A 16,236-nucleotide genomic window follows, 5' to 3' on the forward strand; every position below is an offset into this window, starting at 1 on the left:
CATGTATGATATGCAATGACTTTGTTCTGGCTTTGATATTTATTGGTCATATTTCTACTGTGCCTACTCAGATTGGAAAAGTAACTGCTAGTCAGTTGGCTTTCCTTCCTGGATGCTCCTGCCTGAAGATGACCAAAATAGAGCTCTAGGGATAGGATATTCTTTGCTTCTTATGAGTCAGCTAAGAGCCTGATGTGGCATTGAGGCCACAGGGGCATTAAAAGACCTTTTATGACAAAGGCTTATATTTCCATACCTGTTTTTCATTTTTGACTTAAAAAAAATCCTACCTGTTTTACTTTATTTTTGTTATTATTATTTTTATTTTTTTGACACGGAGTTTCACTCTTGTTGCCTAGGCTGGAGTGCAATGGCATGATCTTGGCTCACTGCAACCTCCGCCTTCTGGGTTCAAGCGATTCTCCTCTCTCAGCCTCCTGAGTAGCTGGGATTACAGGCATCCGCCACTACACCTGGCTAATTTTTGGTATTTTTAGTAGAGACGGGGTTTCACCATGTTTACCAGGCTGGTCTCGAACTCCTGACCCCAGGTGATCCGCCCGCCTTGGCCTCCCAAAGTGTTGGGATTACAGGTGCGAGCCACCGCGCCTGGCCTGTTTTACTTTATTTTGTTTTTGTTACTTTCTAAATATGAACAGTGGTTTTGCTATTTTAGCCAGTATTTTTGCTATTAGGAAAGTAACCACCAAGGTTCCTATTACTCATTTGCTTTCTTCCTGAATGGGCCGTATTATATTTTATTCTGCTTTTAATTAGGTTTCTTTAGATATTTTCTTCACAACTCTTTGCTTCTCACTTTTCTCTGACAAGATATTTTCCTGTTTGAAGGTAACCCAGGTTACAATTTGAAATTCTTCTTATTTTTATAAACATTTTCTTTACTTATAAAGATCCTTTCTCTTGAATTGTATTTGAGTTACCTTTAAACTTCAAATTCTGATTTCTTAATCGTTAATAAAAAGTATACTAATCTTCTGAAGGATTTTCTTTTTCCGATTGTCACAGCATTGCAGATGCTACCCTCATACAGACATGTGTCCAGGAACTCAGAGCCCTGCTGCCTTCATCACCTCCAGCTGAACACACTCAGGCTCAGGTAAGCATCTCAAGTCTGTTTGTGGGTTTGTTTATGTTAGGTGTCAAAAGTAAAAATCTTGTGAGGAGATACTAGTCATGGGAGAAGGATGAAAACTTCTCAAAATATACATGGTATGATGAGATTATTTGAAATTTTAATACGGGACATGTTTGGATGTTAGAAAAGAGAGGTGGGGTTTGAAGACTTGGATTCTATTCTTGACTCCATCATTAACCAGCTTTAAATGTATGATCAAGTGTCTGGATATCTTGGAGCACCACTTTAATAAAGAGGGACATTGGTATAGTTCACCTCCTGCTTCTGTGATTCTAGGCTATCTCTGTTATGTCTGTTATTTACACCAAAGTTAAAGTTGTTAAAATATTTGGTGGCTAAGTTATATGTGTTTTCAAAGCCCAATTTGATAAAAGTGATGTATTATTGTTCCTTCACAGATATTTACTGTTTTAAATTCTTGCCTATAGCTAGAATCTATTTATAAAACATGCTTAACAATTATTCATGTAGCTGTTGCTAACAAAAATTTTGTTTCAAAATCAAATTTTAAGAAGGGCTGCAAGATTTTTTGGGAGGTGATGAATTAAAGATGAAGTAGACCAGTATCTCTTGCTTTGAGATGTGTTCTTTGAACTGAATAAGACAGACCCCATTACAAAGTTTGGGAACGCTACACACATGGTCTTTGAAGCACTTGTCCTGGTGCAGTGTTTTCACCCGAGCATGCCTATTGCATAATGACTGTCTCCTCCATTTTTCTGCTCTCCATCCAGCAAATCTTTGTTGAGTACCTGCTGTGTGCCTGGATATTCTCCAAGTGAATAAAACAAAGACCCTTCCACAAGTTGGGAGAATAGATAATTAGAAAATCCATATATGCCTGATGATGATAGACATCTCAGAAGAAAAATTAAAGTGATGGCAGAGTTGGAAGGGTAGGGCCGTTCCGCTTAGGATGATTAGTCAGTGACGTGGGACCCAAAGTTAGTGAAGTTAGTCCTATGGTCATTGCAAGACCCCTGAGGTTGGGGTATGCTTGGCCTATCCAAGAAACAGCAAGGAGGGCAGAGTGGCTGGAGCAGAATCTATGAGGGCGAGATGAGACCAGAGGGGCACAGTCAGCTCCATGAAGTCAGGGCCTTGCTGGCTGTTACATTCCGTTGTGTTCTGAGTGTCTGGCGCAGGGCTTGTCTCAAAACAGCTACTCACTTGATCCTTGTGCGATGAGTGAATAATAGCAGTAGCAACAATTATGGGTATTTGTTTTTGTTAATTCATGTAATCTTCACAATAATCATGAAGTTTCGTTAATGTCATAAAGGAAATGCCTGAGGCCCAGAGAGGTGAGTGACTTGTTCAAGGTCTCTGACATAGATTCCAACCCATGCAGGTCAGTTCCAGGGCCTACATTCTTAACCACTGCACTAGCTAGGCTTATGTAGATTAAATGCTTTTGGGCTCTTGGTATTAATATAAGATCATTCACTCATTCCAGAAATTTCTTGAGCCTCTGCTTTACCAGATTCTGTTCTAGGTGCTAGTGATACCTCCTTGAACAAAGCAGACGAACATCTCTGCTCACGTAGAGTCTGTCATAAATGCAGGAGACAGTAAGCAAGTACATAAAATGTATTTTATCAGATAGTCACAAATGGTATGAAAAAAGTAATTGAGGATGGGTAAAAGCGGTGTGTCAGCAAGGGTGGCTATTTTTAGGTAGTGTGGTCGGAAAAGGTCTCCTAAAAGTGACACTTAAGCAGAAAGCTGGGGAGGTGAGGGCAGGCTGCGAGTGCCTGCAGCAGACGGCGTGGTCAGAGCCCTGGTGGCGCGTTATACTCTGCTAAAGGTATGATGTATTAAAGTTTGTGGTTGGTTGATTGGTATTTTTTTTTGAAGAGAGCCATACATAGAAAAAGAGTTACTTTATTAACTACTCTTAATACATTAATATTTTATTTAATCTTGAATGTGATCATATACAAAAGAATCTTTAGCAATTCAGCTTTTTCTCTATAACACTTCTTGCCTCACCTGGCATGGTTTATCTATTTATGGTAAGATTTCATACATCCAGAGGTCAGACTTGCTGTAATTTCAGTAGTGTAGAATATGAATGTAATATGAAGTCTCAAGACTTCACAGCAATAAACAAATTAAATTTCACAAACCGAAGAGTTTGTGTAGTCTAGAGCCACCTACATTTTTACATAAAGTAAGTTGGCAGATTAGATAAAGGGAGGATGCATTCATCAGGAGAAGTAGGACAGAACTATTTGTAAATAGTCTGAGACCGTTGACTTCAGAGACACATACTCCACAAATTTACAACAGGCCCTCGACTCTTCATTACCCTCTTACAACCCCAGAATAAGGTGAGAGGAAGAAGTGTGTGTGTGTGTGTGTGTGTGTGTGTGTGTGTGTGTGTGTGTGTGTGTGTGTGTATACAGAGAGAGAATGACTGATTTCAGAATATCTTTATAAAATTCGCTTATATGTAACTGGCTCATTGCTTGAGAGTAGTGGACAAATGAGACATCACAGCTCATTCTTTAATTGTTACATATTCAGAGGATTATTTTTCTGAAAAGTACTTTTGCCAGTTAATACTTAACAATATTAGCATCAGGCAAATTCCAGAGATGGTTTTGTTGGTAATATTGAAGATGATTTAATTTTTTCTCTTATAGTTAATAATAGTATTTTTATACTGAGGGCAAAAATAGAACATATTTGCATTTTATTTGTAGCAATAACTAGGCTATTAGGCTAGATAGCCCCCACCCCCACTTACCCGCTTTGAAGGGTATTTTTGTAATCTATCTTTCTTTACAAAATTATAGACTTTATGGCTTTGTTATACACTTTTCTACTTCTTCCAGAATATTGATTTCATAATTTGACTACTTGAGAAATATGGAGACTTTTTTTTTCTTTTGAAACAGAGTTTTGCTCTGTCACCCAGACTGGAGTTCGGTGGTGTGATCACAGCTCACTATAGCCTCTACCTTCTGGGCTCAAGTGGTCCTCCCATCTCAGCCTCCCAAGTAGCTGGGACTGCAGGCATGCACCACCATGCCCAGCTAATTTTTATATTTTTTGTGGAAACAGGATCTTGCCATGTTGCCCAGGCTGGTCTCAAACTCCTGGGCTCAAGCCATCTGCCCACCTTGGCCTCTCAAAGGACTGGCATTACAGTACGAATGTGTTGGCCACCACATCTGGTCAAGATTTTACTTTTTAAATGAAATTTAAAACTTGACTTGGAAAATATTGCTTGTTTGGTGTATAGTTGACAGTATTAATAGGGCTGTTAATGACATGCTTATGAGAAAAATAATGCTTTGTCTGCTATGTGTTAATTTCAGATCTTGAAAAATTATGATTAATATTTTATTTTTATTAACTTGTGTTCCAAAAGTAAAATACTGTATCACTGAGATGGGCTTTTTATATGGCATGTTTGATTTTACCCTATCTCCTTTTCAAATAGGTTTCCTTTCTCCTGGAATACCTATCCTCTTTGTCCAGGCTTCTGCAGTCATGTTTATTGGTGGAGCCTGACCTTGTGATTCAGGATGAGCTTATGAAACCTCTTATCACCAATATCATTGGAATTCTCACCATATGTACCAAAGATGTATTAGGTAAGCTTAATTGTTTTAATTTAGAATGTAAGTTAATAATATTGAGGAAAAAAACTTACTCTGTTCCGGAAATTCACTTGAAGGTTACTTTTCAGTTTCTTTTTGCTAGTATTTTGGAAGGCTTTGATAATATGTTTCATAGTTTGGATGTCTTTTAATGATACTACTTAAGACAAGTGTATAGTATAATAATGGACTACGCTTGAGTTTTAAGAAATGAGAGCAAAGCTCTCTATGTGATGTTGGAAAGTACAGTGAGTTCTGGGTATTAATTATTCTTATAGGGCGCGGTGGCTTACGCCTGTAATCCCAGCACTTTGGGAGGCCGAGGCGGGCGGATCACGAGGTCAGGAGATCGAGACCATCCTGGCTAACACGGTGAAACCCCGTCTCTACTAAAAATGCAAAAAATTAGCCGGGCGAGGCGGCGGGCGCCTGTAGTCCCAGCTACTCGGGAGGCTGAGGCAGGAGAATGGCGTGAACCCAGGAGGCGGAGCTTGCAGCGAGCCGAGATCGCGCCATTGCACTCCAGCCTGGGCGACTAAGCGAGACTCTGTCTCAAAAAAAAAAAAAAAAAAAAAAAAAAATATTTTCTTATAAACTATGGCTAAGGCTAAAAACCTGATAAATCATTCCCAATAACAAGTATAAGCCAATCTAGAATATACCAAAAATTTTCTAAGGTCCTAAATTGTTGAAATGTGTATATATTTTATGATCTAATGTTATCTTCAGAGAAAATATTTTATGATGAAAAGTTGAATGTAATGCTTAGTGGAGAAAATTAAAGCAAAGTAGGATCTTTGTCAAAATCTAATATAATTGTTTTAAAAGTGGAAATAATCATTTATAATGAAGTAATTGACCATTTGGTAATTCTCTTTACCTTTCAGTTCGTTTTTATTTGAACTGTGGATTTACTTGGTTTTAGATCTGGAAAATGAAGTGTGTTATGATACCCAGCAGAGCCAGTTCTCAGCATCTCATCAGTGTTAAAATGATCTCGATGTTAAAGGAATAGTAATTCCTTACTTAGAAATTCAACAAGTGGCAGTGATATCCTAACTCAGCTTATTAGGTTAGACTGGACAAGCTCAGCAAGATGATATCACCCCCAGTTCCTAAGGAGTGAAAATTGATTCTGGGGAGAACAGGGTGAGGCAAAAACATCTTAGAAATTACAATGGTTTGTAGCCTCCCAAAGCTCAACTCTACCTGAGACAATCTTATTACTTAGTATTTCTCTTCTTGATTTTTCTTGAGAATTCCTTGAGAAACATTGATGTTGAGTTCATGGAAGATACACAAGATGTTTGCAAGACTAGTGCCACAAAACTGTGGTGAATAGATGACAGCAGCTGGAGGACCTTTGGTTAATTGTTCGATCCCAAGGTCATGTAGCAAAAGGTGGTCTGTGTATCTTGGCTGCTATTGACTGCCTTGTGAATGCTTTTTATTGATCCTCTTGCCTTTCTGTATGATTTGGGCTTTGAAAATTAAATGGAAGTAGTATATATTTATTTAATTACATAAAAGTTGTTTAACCCATCATTAATTACATCAAGCACTGAAAGGAAAAAATATCAACAATGTCTGAATGTACATCTATTAGCTGGTTAAATTAAAAATTGTTTTCTCATATCTAGCAAAATACTTCAAAAGTTCACTAAAAATATTTTTTAAGAAGTTTTTAAATTTTTTTCTGGAAAAAATAACTTTTAAATGATTTTATAAGAGTTTATTATATTGCTATTATGTATTATGAATTGTTAATTTATGTATGTAAATTGATACATCGTGATATATAAATATAAATAAATTACATGAAAAGTTATTTAGCAAGTATAGGTACAAAGCTAAATTTGATGTTAATAGGTCTTTAATTTTTAACTTAATTTTCAGCTTAAATGTTTTATTCAGCTATTCTTAAGCCTGTATTGAATAAAAACAGTAAGCTCTATACTTAGCCTTTTTATGTACAAAGTACAGATGTACATATAGTACATAAAGAGATATACAGTATATCTGGGGAATTAAAACCTTATGGGGATGGCAATGAGGAAACATATTTCTAAAACAAATTCTTTAGGGAGCCACTAATGGCAAAAGGGTTGAAAAACACCAAGGATTGTCCTGGGAAGGTGCAATTTTCAAGTACCTCGTAGGAGCTTAGTACACCTAGATGGATGTTCTCTGGGTTAACGTCCTATAAAGTTTACATTATAGTGGAATTTGATAAAAGATGACAAACCCTCCTGATGGCATGGCCAGAGAGAGTCCTCGGCGACTGCTCTACAGCTTCCATTTACCTGAGTGCAGAGAAGGGAAAATGTGTCCTCATCCTAGAAGGTTAATTGCTACATCCTTAGCCATAGGAAGAGCTGCAGAATCTTCTTTTGTGTCGTGCTTTTCTTTGTGGGATGATACTTTTCTTGGTTCTTCAAAGAAATTCCTTCTTTTCTACTTTGACCTTGGCACACTGTGCTTTCCTTTCACCCCTGCACAAAGCTGCTGGAGGGGATAAAGGAAATAGGGGAAAACTTACTCTGACAAAAGTAGCACAAACAATGACATGTTTTGATAATGTGCCAATATGTAGTTCTGCAGTCATGGCTTAATATTCAGTTTGTCACACCTTCTGATTGTTCTTGAGTATGCTTTAATAAGAGCAGAGTTCGCGAGTGTGGCTTTATATGCAGGAGGGTGGAGGGGAGATATCTTAAGAAGCAATGGAAAAGAGAAGTTAATTGAAATAACTGTTGGATAATGCTGAATTAGATTTGTCTTCATTTGATAAGTACACACCCCTCATTTTAAGTGTAATGAAGTGTCTGTGTTAAGTTTCATATCTTGAAAGGTTCTTTTCCTTTGTGTTGATAACTTGAAGTGTTTTGATTAATTTTGTAGATAAAGAGTTAATATCAGCTTTTTATCACACATGGACACATTTATTTAATCTTCTGGCCACGCTCCTGAGGAAAGCTGGTGCCGTCACACTCCCGTCTATTACCGTGGCCCTGGCCAAGCACTGGACAGCAGTGATTGGTAAGAAGATACTTGCATAATCTTGGGGGCGTTCTGCTAATAAAATGAGATAATTATTCTGCTTGTTTAGATATGTAAATTCACTAAAATTAAGTAATTATGGCGTGCATATAAAAGAGATATCAGGGCGCTTGCTTTGAAAAATTTGCAGTGTTCTTGAGTGCCCCCAAAAAATGCATTTTTGAAAAATTGAAACGCAAGATAACATAAAAGTGAGTTAGAAAAGCCTGTGGTTTTATTATTTTTTTTATTTTTAAAGCTTTTTAAACACATCATCCCTGAAGCTCTCTTTTATTGTATTGGCCACTCTTGGTTTTTTCAAATTTTACTTTTTGAGTTCTGGGATACATGTGCAGAATGTGCAGGTTTGTTACACAGGAATACATGTGCCATGGTGGTTTGCTGCACCTATCAACCCATCATCTAGATCTTAAGCCCCGCATGCATTAGGTATTTGTCCTAATGCTCTCCCTCCCCTTGCTTCTCACCCCCTGACACGGTGTTTGATGTTCCCCTCCCTGTGTCCATGTGTTCTCATTGTTCAACTCTCACTTGTGAATGAGAATATGCAGTGTTTGGTTTTCTGTTCCTGTGTCAGTTTGCTGAGAATGATGGCTTCCAGCTTCATCCATGTATCTGAAAGGACATGAACTCATTCTTTTTTTATGGCTGCATGGTGTTCCATGGTGTATGTGTGCTGCATTTTCTTTATCCAGTCTGTCACTGAAGGGCGTTTGAGTTGGTTCCAAGTCTTTGCTATTGTGAACAGTGCCACAGTAAACATACATGTGCATTTGTCTTTATAGTAGGATGATTTATAAAACTTTGGGTATATACCCAGTAATGGGATTGCTGGGTCAAATGGTATTTCTGGTTCTAGATGCTTAAGGAATTGCCACACTGTCTTCCACAATGGTTGAACTAATTTATACTCCCACCAGCAGTGTAAAAGCTTTCCTGTGTTCTCCACATCCTCGCCAGCATCTGTTGTTTTCCTGACTTTTGAATAATCACCATTCTAACTGATGTGAGATGGTATCTCATTGTGGTTTTGATTTGCATTTATCTGATGACCAGTGATGATGGATTTTTTTTTTCATGTGTGTGTTGGCCACATAAATGTCGTCTTTTGAGAAGTGTCTGTTCATATCCTTCGCCCACTTTTTGATGGGGTTGTTTGTTTTTTTCTTGTGAATTTGTTTAAGTTCTTGTGAATTTGTAGATTCTGGATGTTAGAACTTTGTCAGATGGATAGATTGCAAAAATGTTCTCCCATTGTGTAGGTTGCCTGTTCACTCTGATGATAGTTTGTTTTGCTGTGCAGAAGCTCTTTAGCTTAGATCCCATTTGTCAGTTTTAAGCCTGTGGTTTTATAAAGGTACGTATGATATGATTATAAAACAATGAGATAAATTTTCTTGTATTGGTATAGAAACCAGTATCATTTCTGACATATGTGCATTGTATGCAGATACATCTTCATATATAAAATCCCGTATACATGATAACATGGAAAGTTGTGATAACTTTCTCATGACATCAGAATTTTCTTAGAGTACAGAAATGCCAAGAGTATAGTATAATTATTTTTATGTTTTTCATATGATAGTTGCCCACTAAAATAAACATGGTTATCTTAAAATAACTAATCTTTAATTTTTCATGAAGCCTCCTAAATTTTAGCATAGCAAAAAGCTGTTTTTTAACATAAATATTTAACATAACTAACATTTATGTAACCTTTTTAAACAACCTGCTTAAATGTACTCAAAATTGAGTTATTTTAAGTTTCTAAAGTACCTGCTAATTCAACTGACTGATTTTTTTTTTAACATTTAACATTTGATCATTCGGTAAAGTTAAATGCATGATACAATTTTTAACCAAAGCAATAGTAAGAATTATGGCAAAATGCATGTTTAACAAGGAACAGAATTGTTAGTTTTCTGGATATAGGAGTTCTGAGTCTACCATGGAGTACAGTGTCCACATAGGATATCATTATTTTGTTTAAAATATAATAATTGAAAGAGATTGACTGATTAAGACGTTGGGATTTTCTTCTTGTATTTATTGAGGGAAAATTAGTTTATCACCTGAATCGCCAATATTATCAATAGAAAGCATGATGCTACCCACATTAGATAAATCTGGCCAGCAGCTTGTTTTGGTAAATAAAGTTTTATTGGAATATAGCCACACTCATTTACATATTTCATATGGCTGCTTTCATGCTACAACAGTTGAGGTGAATAGTTGTGAAAAAGCCAGTTTCCTGCGGAGTATAAAATACTTGCTAGTTGGCCCTTTACAGAAAAAGTTTGCTGACCTCTGACTTAAACTTTACCTGACACTGTTTCTCTAGTGATAAATACATATTAAATTCAAAACCTTCCTTCAAAATATGTGTACATTTTTATGTAATAGTAGTGCTAACCAAAAGTAACTTACTGCATAAATGGTTTTAATAATAGTAATGTTAATGAAAACATTAATAACAATTATTGATTTTTTTGCCATGGTTTTATTTTTGGTTTTTGTTTTTTAAATCAATTTCCATCTCATATGCCCATATACATTTAAAACATCTCGTGGTCACCCCATAACTTGTGTTATCTATAACAGTCTTTTCTCAGACTTGACTAATATTTGGACATCATTTAAATGAACATAATTCTTATGAAACCCCACTGCTACTTTATTTTTCTTATGTAACTTTAATTTGTACATGCCAAAATCTAAGCAAAAATTTTTGTGGTTATAATTCTCACACAAGCATAAATCTAAAATATAAAATCAAATAAAATTATAAATCCAATTTTTCAAGTTAATAAATGTAAAACAACACATTATTTTGATTAAACAACATCAGTGTTCACAATAGAAAATTAATAATGACTGTTTCAGTGTAAATTCCTTTTGAGTTTGGCCTGTTCTTTCTACTCTGTATTAAGTTTGTGAATCATCAGTTCATGACCACTCATGTGCTGTCTGAACTGTGAAATATTTGTTTGTACATTGTGCCAACACTGCATACTAAGTCTTGCTTTTAAGTTCTGTTTGGCATCAGCTCCTTTAAAAATTGCAACACAATCACATAAGTTGGTAATCTAGATGATCCAGAGTATAGTTACTTTAAAATCAATTTGATTTCCTTCTTTGTTTAATTTTGAAGAAATTTTCAAACATTCACATCTGAAATTATCCTTTTAGATATGTTCTGCAAATGTGCAGGCTTGTCTGCCACGTGTCCTGCCCTGTATACTGCCAGCCTGCAATTCCTTTCTATTCTCTTGACTGAAGAAGCAAAAGGGCATCTCCAGGCTAAGAGCAAAACAAATTTATGCCATAGTCCAACAATGGCTTCACTTCTTGATGAGACTCAGGAAAATCAGAAATCTCTAGAACGACTTAGTGATGTAATTCTTCAGGTATGTCATTTCTTGGTTTTTCAGAAACTTTATTTAGCATTTAAATGAATTGACTTTCAGTCATGTTCTTGTTAAAAGCTTTCTCAGTCATTTAAATTAAGAAATAGTGATGCTTATTATGACTGTTTAAATGATACAAAAGTTTATCAAGTTAAATTAACTGTCTCCTCCTTAGCCCCACCTGCTTATGTTGACCAGTTTCTTCAGTGAGTATGATGTAAAAATTTGAAGTGAAATATTACTCATCTAAATCTAACAGTTGATCAAAACAGTGTTTCATATCATGACCAAAATGAATATATTTCAGGAACGCAGTTATAGTTCAAAATTTATTGCAATTTTAAAGATACGTCTGTGTCTCTGAAAATATATTCTAAGTGACATTTGTTTTCTATAAATGGACTACAGAATTTTGGGGTTGGTTACATGCATAAGTAAGTGGACTTGTCTGGCACATTTGGAAGAAAATGCCCCCTTTCCAAGCCCTGTTGCCTGTTTTATCTTATAAAATTATGGTTACGGTCTAAACTGTGAATCAAGAATTTGACTCATCAGAAAACATTCTAAAATCACTAAAGTATTATTTTATGAGTAGATTAGTAATTTTTTAAAAACTGTGTGTTTTTAGACAAAGTTTGTGTATTTAGACAAAAAACTGTGTGTTTTAAACAAAGTTTACATTGTTTTTTACAAATAGGAATATTTTCAGTTTTTCAGTGTTTAAAATTATTCTTTTTAATCATATGGTTTTATGATTTTTGTCTTCTCACTGAAAGGTGGAAAAGTAGTAGAATTGTTTATTGAAGAATTTGCTCCAGCTTCCCAATCAGCCAGCCACATTTGGCAAAGAGAAGATTGTTTCTGTGCTGATTTGTTATAGTTCCTTTGTTGCTTAGAAGATTGTTCCTGTGCTGATTTGTTATAGTCCCTTTGTTGCTTAGAATTTGGAGATTTTCACCCACTTCTTTGCCTGTGAGAGTCATAGTATGCAGATATTTCTGGTATGACTGCTTGTGCATTTTCGGCACTAGGCTTGATTACATTGAGATGCAGAAAGGATTGCCCGTAAGAGAGGAGAAGATGCTTCCTGATTCACCCAGGAGCTGGCCTGTGGAGAGTGTCACAGGTTCCTCGGGGACTTTGTCTCTCTTGTGCTCCAGAATCTGGTTGCCTTTCCAGCATAGATAAGAAGCCTGTTAAGGCATCCCCCATTTTCTCATCCATCTCCAGCAGCACCTTCAGAAGCCTGGATAGAGCTTTAGGGGAGAAGGTTCCTCAGAGCCTTTCTCTAAAAGCCTCTTATTCTTGGGAGGCCATAGCTTTCCCGTACCTACTACCTCACTGTCAGTTCACTCAAATTTTCTTAGTTGAAAACAAAAACTGGACATTGTCCCATTTTTCTCATTCCCCGTCAGAACAACAGACTTTATTTCCCAATGATTAACTGAGTCTCCAGTTTTGCACTTTAAAGAATGTTGTAAGGAGGAAAATTCAAACCTTTTCAAAAGTCTCCCAACCACAACCCCTATCTAATTTAATTATAAATTTCCTAACTTTGGCTTTGGTTGGAGCACTGTACTGCTTGGGGAAAGGCTTTTGCTCTTGCTGACACACTTCTGATCAGAGAATTTCAGTGACTTTACTCAGAGGAGAGTGGGGTGAGGGCAGTGTGCTGGGCCCCACCCTTCTTGCTGAGGCCAAAATGGCAATAGCTCTGGGAGCCTGGCTCTGCATGGATGACTGTGGGTGTCCTGCAACCAATCCTCCTGGACCTGGTGAAATTTAAAGACTTCTAGCCAGGCAAAGCCAGGGCTATTTTATTTCCCAACTCTTTAATCTTGTTTGTGGTGCTGTGTTTGAAGGATCCGTGATGAGACTCATGATACATATGGATCCATGTAGGGTAATGAATCAGTTTATAATAGTATACACAGGAAAAAAAAAAAAATCTGTGCTAGAGGAATTTGTGCAATTTACCTTGCCCTTATTTTTAGCTAATACTTTGTAATATTATTCATTATAAAAGCTTTTGTTTATAATTTTTTATGTTACCTTTTTGGACAAAGAAAATGAGATAGCCTACAGTCACAGAATATCTCAACGATTTTCCTAATGACTAGCTAATTTTCCTCTTTATTTCTTCTAAATTACAAAAAATGTGTTTCGTGAGAGTATGGGTATATTAACCAATTATTTAAACCACGTTTCCTAATAAATCATACTTCTTGTGTTCATGTAAGCAGTAGAATTTGGATACATGACATCTGTTAGAAAGGCACAGACAAGTTTAAGACAAAGTGAAGAGAGAAAGTATACTTCTGGCACACTTTTGACAAAATGTGTAATTAATGTAAGTCGGGACAGTTAATGGGCCTGTTAAATTACAAATACTGTTTTCTTTGCCCTATAGAAATAGGGTATGTGAATTAAAGTATTATTAGAATACACTCAACAGCAAAACGTTTTGATAAGTAATAAATATAGCTTACTATATGTCCATGGAGGCTGTGGGTTAGGCCGAGTGCTATATGAAGCAAAGTAAACTATAGTCTTTAAATTATCCAAAGAAATTATATTCTAAAATTGATGTCTTTCAAAGGTCCTTATTTAAGTTTTCTGTAAAGCCATACTCAAGAAACATTTGATGTGGGATGTTAGGCAGATCACTTCTTGTGATTCAGTTCTTCAAGTACAAAATGATAGGATTTTATTACATTATTACTAAGTTTCAGCTGCCTCTAAAATCTCCATCCTCCTAACAAATATTGTTAGTTCCAAATATTGGAACTTCAATTAAAATGTCTGGGCAGAGTTATCTTTTAAATGGTGCTTTATAGCACTGTCCCATAGGGGATACATGTTGAAAGTATTCATACTTACATCTTCAGTCATGTGTAAGTGTTTTTTTGTAAGTCCATGTTGAGGTGGTTTCAGACTTTGAACATTTTCTAAGAAATATTTAGCTGTCTTTTGTCCATAAAATACTGAACACATTTGACTTAGTGGAGATTTTACCTTCCCTAGTTTATGAAGATACAGTAGTCTCCTCTTATCTGTAGTTTTGCCTTTTGGAACTTCAGTTACCCATGGTTGATTGTAGTCCAAAAATATTAAATGCAAAATTTCAGAAATACACAATTCTTAAGTTTTAAATTGCATGCCATTCTGAGTAGTATGATGAAATATTGCTCTGTCTCCCCCGCGGGATGTGAATCATCCTATGTCTAGCTTACCCACGCTGCATATGATACGTGCCCATTCATCACTTAGTATAGCCATCTTGGTTATCAGACTGACAAATCACAAGATGAAGAAGGATGAGTGCATTGTAGTAAGGTATTTTGAGAGAGAGAGGCCACAATCACGTAATTTTTATTATACTATTCTGTGTTATTGTTATTGCTAATCTCCTACCTGCCTAATTTATAAATTAAACTTTATTGTAGTTACATATGTATAGGAATAAAACTTAGACTATATGGAGTTGGGTACTATTCATGATTTTAGGTATCCACTGGGGGGGTGTTGGAATGGATCCCCCAAGGATAAGGGGGCCTACTGTGCTCAGTATGTTTTATTTGCAAATACATAATAGATAACAAGATCAATAAAAATCTCTCTATATGTAGTAGATTTTGTCTATAATTGATATATTAATTGAGATGTTGAATTAATTTTGCTCCTTATATTTGATCTGATATCTAAAAGTAGTAATGCAAATGAGGAACTCTTGCGTCTTGTTTTAGATGTATTTTGTGCTCACATGTAGTGAATGGTGAAATTCAAGGGTAAATCTGTTGAAAGGAAGGCTTATATATTTAAGATACCGTTGTGTTGATGAATGTTCACTGTAATTAAAAAGCCTATTTTTACATTAAGTACCTTTTGGAAAGAAAGCAAAAAAGTCTTGACCTAGAATAGCCTCCGTCACTTAAGGGTACAGAAGGGATTAATCTAGAAAGAGCATGACATTTAGAGGAATTTTGGTTGATGAGAAGACATTATTTCTTGCTCTGTATCTTCTTGATTTTTCTCTTTTTTGTGTATTTGCATCATCTGGCAGCTAGTTATCTGTTGCTTGAGTTTATTCTCAGCCTTGCTGCCTCCAGGCTCCTCACACGTCCAGTCGTGTCCACTTGCTGTGTCGCAGAGATGCTCAGGCTGCTTTTCAGTCTGCAGTAAGTACTGTATGGAAACTGATAGAAAGTCCATCCTTCACTCCAGCCTTTCCTTCAGTATATGTTGGAAAGTATATGAATTGACCATAGGTTAATCCTGTTTGTTTCCTTTTTGTTTGTTTGTTTGTTTTTGGGTTGGGGCTTTGATTTCAGTTTTACCGTGTACACATTTTAGAGAACCAAACAGTTCTATCTGTAAGTTTTTACTAAAGGTAGGAGATTTTTTCCTTCATTCCTCATTTTCTCAGAGGTGACCACTTATACCTCATTTAACTACTTTTTATAGCTTCTCTTTCATGTCTCTAAATAACATGCTTATATTTTTTTATCTTGATTATTCAGTTTTAGATATTATCTGTTGAATTCCTACTATGGAAAATGAGACTTTAGCTTTTTTTTCATGCCCCATCCACCTACGCTACCAAAATGGGTTCCCTTCTCATTCTCCTAATATTAATATACCATAATGCCAATTAGATAATAGGCAGCATGAATGGTATTAAATTTGTGACAGTGTTACACACAATTGAACCGTGTTGCAGACAGTGTTTAACTTTCTTTTCTTGCACAGCTTTTGTTTCCCTTAGAGGTAATTATTGCATTATTTTAAAAAGTGCTGACTTTTATCACTTATAAACTCCATGCTCTTTGCTAGAATTAAATATCCTCTCGGTGTGTTCAGAATTGTCAGAACTTCATCGCTTCATCTTTTGAAATAAATCTCTTCCCAATTCCTTCTGACCTACTTGGTGCCTGTTGTCATCCTGGGGTATCCATTCACCTGTTTCTGGGAATTCCTTTACCTCTGTGCGAGGTGCAGT

At 36.0% G+C, this 16,236-nt stretch overlaps 1 protein-coding gene across 3 annotated transcripts in view; it reads left to right on the plus strand.

Annotated features, from left to right (window-relative positions):
* Positions 1-16,236, plus strand: part of RTTN (rotatin) — a 195,039-nt gene that overhangs the window by 139,204 nt on the left and 39,599 nt on the right. For all 3 annotated transcript variants that reach the window (XM_077974806.1, XM_077974807.1, XM_077974808.1), the window contains exons 37-40: positions 1,027-1,117; positions 4,608-4,761; positions 7,669-7,806; positions 11,020-11,237. In XM_077974806.1, coding sequence (XP_077830932.1) covers positions 1,027-1,117; positions 4,608-4,761; positions 7,669-7,806; positions 11,020-11,237 — 601 coding nt within the window. The remainder of the gene's footprint in view (positions 1-1,026; positions 1,118-4,607; positions 4,762-7,668; positions 7,807-11,019; positions 11,238-16,236) is intronic.

Source organism: Macaca mulatta, chromosome 18 (assembly GCF_049350105.2).
Source record: "Macaca mulatta isolate MMU2019108-1 chromosome 18, T2T-MMU8v2.0, whole genome shotgun sequence".
Lineage (NCBI taxonomy): Eukaryota > Metazoa > Chordata > Mammalia > Primates > Cercopithecidae > Macaca > Macaca mulatta.